Source organism: Electrona antarctica (assembly GCF_951216825.1).
Source record: "Electrona antarctica genome assembly, chromosome: 5".
NCBI classification, from domain to species: Eukaryota; Metazoa; Chordata; class Actinopteri; order Myctophiformes; family Myctophidae; genus Electrona; species Electrona antarctica.
The window spans coordinates 12691224-12698723 of record NC_136810.1 but is presented as its reverse complement, the minus strand read 5'-3'; the positions used below and the strand labels follow the sequence as shown (position 1 = coordinate 12698723).

At 45.0% G+C, this 7500-nt stretch overlaps 1 protein-coding gene across 2 annotated transcripts in view; it reads right to left on the bottom strand.

The window, feature by feature from the left end:
- The window catches only part of gnao1a (guanine nucleotide binding protein (G protein), alpha activating activity polypeptide O, a), a 170126-nt gene that overhangs the window by 162343 nt on the left and 283 nt on the right, over nt 1-7500 (bottom strand). For both annotated transcript variants that reach the window (XM_079500987.1, XM_079500988.1), the window contains exons 1-2: nt 6995-7500; nt 5984-6026 (exon numbers count right to left, since the gene is read on the bottom strand). The exon at nt 6995-7500 is cut by the window's right edge. In XM_079500987.1, coding sequence (XP_079357113.1) covers nt 5984-6026; nt 6995-7112 — 161 coding nt within the window. In that variant the 5' untranslated portion in view covers nt 7113-7500. The remainder of the gene's footprint in view (nt 1-5983; nt 6027-6994) is intronic.

Genomic DNA, 7500 nt, shown 5'->3' with positions numbered 1-7500 from the left:
ACTCACAGCAACCCAATAGGATGATGTGTTCATCACAGCAACCCAATAGGATGATGTGTTCATACTCACAGGCCTAATTATATCAAACTTTTATTATATCAATCAGGCATATATTGGAACCTAAGAGAGACAGTCCAGCTCACACAATTAGATTCATTTTGGCTAATGGCAAATGAACACCATTTATTTTACATCTGGGACATATTGGATATAACATTCATGAGGGGGCATAAATAGGCACTATATACTAGAAGCAAGCTAAGCAAATTGTACCCTGTAGGCTTTCAGTGCATGGTGCATGGTCAAATAATATATATTAGAAGACAAGAGAGGAGAAGCAAGCACTCAGTTGAGTAGTTCACACTTCACAGTATAAGAACATCGGATGCACTGTTCTCGTAGGAATAGTCTATAGAAAGGATTGGAATAGCACACGGAGGAACGATAAGAAATTTATTCTGACCCTCCTGGTGGCTAGCAAGAAGGCTATCACTAGAAGGTGGATGCAACCACAACCACCCACGGTAGAAGAATGGATCGAGATAACTCATGATATATACAAGATACAAGATCGCTGAAAAATGTTTAAATCGTGCATTAACTCTCTATTCTCCCCTGCGATTGGCCAGCGATTCTAAACTCTTCCCAGGGCTTTTGTGCGCTTTGCCCTCATCTGATTAGACAGTACACGGTGACATACCCAACTCAGTGAAACTCTTGTCACACTTTTTTTCTTTTGTATTAAGCTTAAGCAGATACAGGCTATGAGAATTAATACATTCAAATAGCCTATCAGTGATCTGCAGCTACTCAGTCAGGCGTACAGTATGTGTAAACTGAATGTTGGATGAATGACAGTCCTTGAGCTTTGTGGGATTACAGTCACATACTGAGGAGGTGTTTGTTCAGCCTCTTCTTGAAGGCATGAACACTGTTAGATGTAATGTCTCTTTTGCCTAGAATAGTGTGGCCTGAAAAGGCCTGAAAAGGTTGAGAACCACTGTACCAGTGGTTCTCAACCAGTGTTGATTTTGTCGACTAAAACTAAGACGAAAAATGTTCGTCGACTACCTTTTTTCACTGACGAAAACTAAAATGGAAACTAAATAAAAACTAAGCTATGATGACTAAAACTAAGACTAAAGGTGGTTGTACACTGGACGCGTTTTTCGGAAAACCGACGGTAAAACTCGCTGTGTGCAGGGACCTTAAATATGTTGACAATTTCGTCAACAAAAAAAAACTAAAATGTTAGGAAGGGACTAGTGGACAAGAGATCCAGTATAAGTCATTTTGCACTTGGTTGCATGCTGAAATAGCAGATCTACAAGCTCACAACAGACTCACAACAGCTCGCAACGCGTTGTGAGCTTGTAGATCTGCTATTTTTTTATAAGTGTGAAATCAGTCATTACGATGCCATTATAAGCCCCGCCAAAATACATTTTAGTCGACTAAATCAACTGTAGATTTAGTCGACAAAAAACGTGTGATGTTTAGTCGACTAAAACTAGTCTAACACTAAGACATTCCAGGAGACTAAAACTAAATGAAAACTATTCAAAGGACTATGACTATAACTAAAATCAAAATGTGTTGCCAAAAACACCACTGGTCACAACCGAGAGACAGTGACTTCCTCTGCCATTGTGGTCACCAATGTCCAGACACTCCAGACACCCAGCCTGTCACTCAGAGACAGAGTGGCCAGTGAGTGTACACTCGGAATTCTCAAACAGCAAACTAGTGCTCTGAATTTACAAAGGACCAGAGGGCACCACAGGGCGGGTGTACACTCAAGGCCCCAGCACCCTCAGAGCATATTTATGAATGCACCCAAGCATAGAGGAAGCTGAAACGGGACTCAAATTGAGTGACATTAATAAATGGTAAATGGTAAATGGTGCATTTATATAGCGCCTTTATCCAAGGTGCTTTACATAGATTGTGCATTACATTCACCCATTCACACACACATTCATACACCGATTGCAGCGGAAGCCATGCAAGGTACCAACCAGCAAATCGGGAGCAATTTGGGGTTCAGTGTCTTGCCCAAGGACACTTCGACATGTAGACAGGAGGAGCCGGGATTCGAACCGCCGACCCATGGATCATTGGACGACCTGCTCTACCTCTTGAGCCACAGTCGCCCTGTATAAATGGTGCATTTATACAGGTAGGCCTACCCTGCTACCCACGTGGCATTCAAATAAACACAGGCCTATAAAACACATTACCGTAGGTCTCTCTTTGCATTAGTAAATCGCATGCAGTAGAAGCCTTAAAGGTGCACTCCAGTGACAGCCTTAATGTCTTTGGACAGTGGATGGAGGTGGTTGTCTGATGTCTCAAGGGAGACCCTCTGTCTGGGACTTTGAAAACCCCCTGATCTGGACGGGGCAGGAATCAGCTCCTCCAAATAATAAACTCCTTATTTCCCCTGGCATCACGCAGCACAGTTGTGGGACTCTCTGCAGTCAACATAGGCTGCACATCAACTGCATTTATGTAATCAACTAATGTAACATCTATCTCTCTAGCCCTCCCGCCTTTCCCTCTCTCTCGCTTTCTATATTCAATACAAACTCCCTTTCTCTCATTTTAATTCACCTCCCCATTTAGTTTCTATCCTCCCCAGTCCCCCTTCTCTCTGGGCAACACACACACACACACACACACACACAGTATTGTTGGTGTCTTGTACACGCCCCAGATGCTCAGGGGGCTGTGAAAAGAAAATGCGCTAAGGGCTTTCCACTCCACTCCACTCCTCTCCTCTCAGCTTATGCCGCCTCCACTCCTCTCTGCTCAGCTTATGCCGCCTGCGACTCCAACAGCTGTCGGAAAGACCCGAGGCGTGACGGAGAGGAGCGAAAGGGTCCCATCATATCGTTACGGTGCTGTATACTGTATGTCTGTCACCACTAGAAACCACAGCTTGTAGAATCGGCTGTTTTTGGGCAAGCACCAGTTTGAAAACCCAGTTTGCATTGCACGTGATAAGTTGAGTTTGGTGAATCAGGGATAAGCGGTCATGCAGACGGACGGAGATGGCATGGCACTCCTGGAAGGCGTAGACTAGAGCAGGGGTTCTCAACGTTTTTGGCCGGGGACCCCCGGAGATGCTTTGGCAGTGTCTCGGGACCCCCGCCCCGCCCCACAAAATAAATTGACTGCTACAATAACCTTAATAATAGAGACAATACACCATAAATAAATACTGAAACCAGATAATCATTAGGGAAGGTGTACTATATGTAAACTCTTCATTTCCATTTTCCAGCCATTCATTTTTTTTTCTTTTTTAATAATTTGGGGACCCCCCCAAAATAATTTGGCGACCCCCAGAGGGGTCGCGACCCACGGATTGAGAACCCCTGGACTAGAGCAGTGGTTGTCAACCTTTTCTGGACCCACTTGAAAAAAATCTCAAGAGCATTCGCACTGCAGGCCACCCATCTGACCACAGGCCACCCATCTGACCACAGGCCACCCATCTGACCACAGGCCACCCATCTGACCACAGGCCACCCATCTGACCACATCAGCCGGTAAGTGGTCAGGTGGGTGGGCTGCACGCATGTTCAGAGCATGTTTATTTCCATGGTCAGTCAATTGGCTTGGTTCAATGCAACCCACATGCTTTGAGCTTCCATTCATCCGTATCAGAATGAAAACACATTTCCTTCAAGATTTCAAAGAAGGAAATACCATTCAATTGTTTCTACGTTATTGTTTTTCCATTATAATTTCATATTATCATTGCAATCTTTTAGCTGGCTATACAATTTTCACTTCTCAGTCTGGTACTGAAGTCTGGTACTTCCTGACTTCCCTACATAATTGGGGATGTTTGGAAATATGAGTCAAATAGGACAATGGCCAAACTCAGACGTAAAGTGAGAAAAACAAGTCCAAACCAAGTCTGGATTCCAGTCAATAAATCTTAGTGTTTGAACAATTATTTGTGGACCCACTTGAAGGCGTGTAGCGTGGATCAAATGATTGACTGGGTAAATTAGCATAGTGGGGGTGGGGGGAGGGGGGGTAGCGCAAGTGTGAACGGTAGGCTATCTTTTGTTGTTTTTCTATTTTTTTCGCCCCCTCTCTTCGAAGTTAGACTGGGCCAGCTCTAAACTGACTGGGCCACGGCCTGCGTGGCCCAAAGGACCCTATGCCCACTTGTACTATCCTCACAGCCAACAGGATGAGAATTACTGGGCTAGAAGAGCATAGCTCCAAGTTCCTCCAACATTGCCATCATTAGTTCCAACCTGCTCCTGTAAGTATGACAGGTTACGAAATGGGCTTGAAATGGTCTTGGCACATAACAATCAACGAGATATATTGCCAGTAATGTACCACCCAAACAGATCCATCATAACAGTGATACACACAACTACATAAGATGATTTAATGCAATCGATACATTTCCTAGTTGCTACTTGCTTCAAAAAGTTACAGCTCTGTTCCAAACCCACCGTGGAGCTCGGGCGTCATATGCCATGCAGAAATGATGACCACTAATGGTTAAGAAAAATAGGCTAATCTTGTCCGATTGAATGATGTTTCATATGTCGCAACAACCACAACCAAAGCCTATTATCGGCTAAAACGCACTTAGCTGTCGGTAAAAATGACAGCGCTCAGAGCTCAGGGGGAAAAAACCACATGTCATGGGATTAAAGCTATCATTCAGGAGGTGGACTAATAGGATTGAATGAGAACGATGGGTTTGGCAGCGGAGAATTTGTTTGAGGGGAAGAAGCCGATTCTGCCACAATGTGACTGAAATGACAGGTTATAAGGTATCACTGACATACACAACAGACGTGTGTGGGGGTGTATGTTGGTGGGTGTGTGGGGACGGAGATACACTGCTGTTGGCACACCACACACAACATGTCATCCACCTCTGTAGGCCAGCGCTTCTCAACCTGTGGGCCGAGGGTCGGGGGGATATTACAATTGGGGGGCTGCAAATAATGTGTTAAACACAAAGATTTTAATTATAATATGACGTGTATAATACAATTACTTAATAAAAGAAAATCACACCGTGTGAACTGAGCGGTGCAGGTTATGTGTGTGTGTGTGTGTGTGTGTGTGTGTGTGTGTGTGTGTGTGTGCTCAATGTGAATGGCCCGGCTGCTCAGTGTGTGACCCGAATGCGACCCCAAGGGTCAGTGGGTCGTACAGACATACATACAGAGAGACACACATAGCCCTTCATTGGAGCGGTGTGCAACACTCAAAAATGACATGGTATTTCTTCAAAACCTTGTTGAAACATGAGATCATTGTGATACTGATGAATAACTTAATAAAGTTTACTATACGTCAGTTCCATTGATCAAAACACCAATCGATTGATTGATCATTGAAATAACAATGCTCTATTCACTAATTCAAGTTCATAACAGGACATGAAACATTTCTAATACGCATGAAGGCTAGGAGACACATCTGCTTCCTCATTTCAAAATAAGAACAGTAACTTTGAGAAGCATTTGCTGACGTAACAAACAACAGCCAGTCTATTGCAGATGTCTGTACATCATAGTAATGTGTGTGTGTGTGTGTGTGTGTGGTAAATGGTGCATTTATATAGCGCCTTGCTTTACAGAGATTGTGCATTACATTCACCCATTCACACACACATTCATACACCGATGGCAGCGGAAACCATGCAAGGCACAAACTAGCACATCGGGAGCAATTTGGGGTTCAGTGTCTTGCTCAAGGACACTTTGACAGTAACTCTGGGGGAGCCCGGGTTCGAACTGGCAACCTCACGGTTGCCATCCAGTCACTCTACCCCTGAGCCACCGCCGCCCTGTGTGTGTGTGTGTGTGCGTGTGCGTGTGTGTGTGAGAGAGAGAGAGATAGAGAGAGTATGTGCATGGCCATGGCCACATTACATGCACAGTTGCACACACACAATGTAGAGTTATTAGACCGTGATTATTAAGACACTTACTTCATCTGTTTGACGATGGTACTTTTCCCTGACTCTCCGGCCCCTGAGGGAGACAAGAACGCACATATGTAAAGAACAGCGCGTGTGTGGGTGTGTGTGTGTGTGTGTGTGTGTGTGTGTGTGTGTGTGTGTGTGAGGGAGAGAGAGAGAGAGAGAGAGATTGAGCCACTTATACCCTGAGTGAATTAAATGGATGATGGGAGGGGAGGATCCCTCCATCCATCATCTCCTTCTCATCCCTCCCACCTTCTAACTTGTGCTGTTAAACAAGGGAATGGGGTGGAGGCTGGTGCATCACAGCCATATAGGCTGCTACAGTACTGTATATGTTGAGGACACAACATTACCACCAAAACGGCTCTGCCCAACCAGTAACTCCCCGGAAATCTACACAAATCTTCCACCCACGCTGCTATGAGAATTGGTCATTCTCGTGCACCACATCATCATTTTCCACTGTATCTTGATATCATCAATCTGAGTCTGTCTCTCTAATCACCCAAATGCGCAACAACAATGCCACCAAAAAGCTTAGATATACTTCCTTAAAACGGGAGGAGCTGTGCTGTAACCGCCCCCCCCCCCCCCAACACACAGAGGTTCTCAACCAGTGGTCCGAGGACCACCAGTGGTCCTTGAGGGGGTGCCAGGTGGTCCCCACATTGCTGAATGATGGAGAGTTGGTAACCAAATGGACCCCTAGTTATAGATCTTTAACTTCAAGAGTTAAATTATTGTTAAACATCTGCATTACTTAATTGACAAGTCTGCCCAATTAGATAATGTAGAATAATTGATATTTTGATCAACGTTTGCCTGTTATCTCTCCTACTGTATGGTACATAACATAAATATATACAGCATGGAAAATCTTCATTTTGGGGAGGGGTTTGGAACTGAGAGAGGCTACATCTCATCAAATGGTGGTCCGTGGCTCAAATGCAGAATACATAATGGACCTTTTATGTGAAAAAGGTTGAAAACCATGCAGGTGGGTGTCTCTTCTCTTACCGAGCAGCAGGAGTTTGACGTCTTTGGCCATAGTGACTCCATCCTCCTTGAGGTTCTTCTCGATGGCTTTGCTCCGGTCCAGAGCCGCCCTCTCCTCTGCGCTCAGAGTACACCCCATGGCTAGAGAACACAGCTTGGTGGTTGGTACCGGTACCGTTAGGGTACAGAAAAAAAGCAGGTTTATAGAACCTAAAAACTAGAAGGCTTTGCTTGTGTGTGTGACGGAACACAGCAGCAGAGCCGATCCTCTCTTTTTTTTCTTCCACGGGTACGCCTTCTTTGGATCCCTCTATCCGTCTCTAGACGTCGCTCCGTGGGCAGCAGCTCTCTCTCCCTCTCGCTGTGGCTCAAAACACGGGGATAAGACTCCGCTAAAGCATTCAAACAAATCCACTCAAGTCGATTCACAGTTTCACACTTCACAGCGCGGCGGGGGCGAGAGAAAAACCAAAAACCACAGGTTCAAGACTCAGTATAGTCGCTTGTCTGTCTGTCTGCCTGTCTGT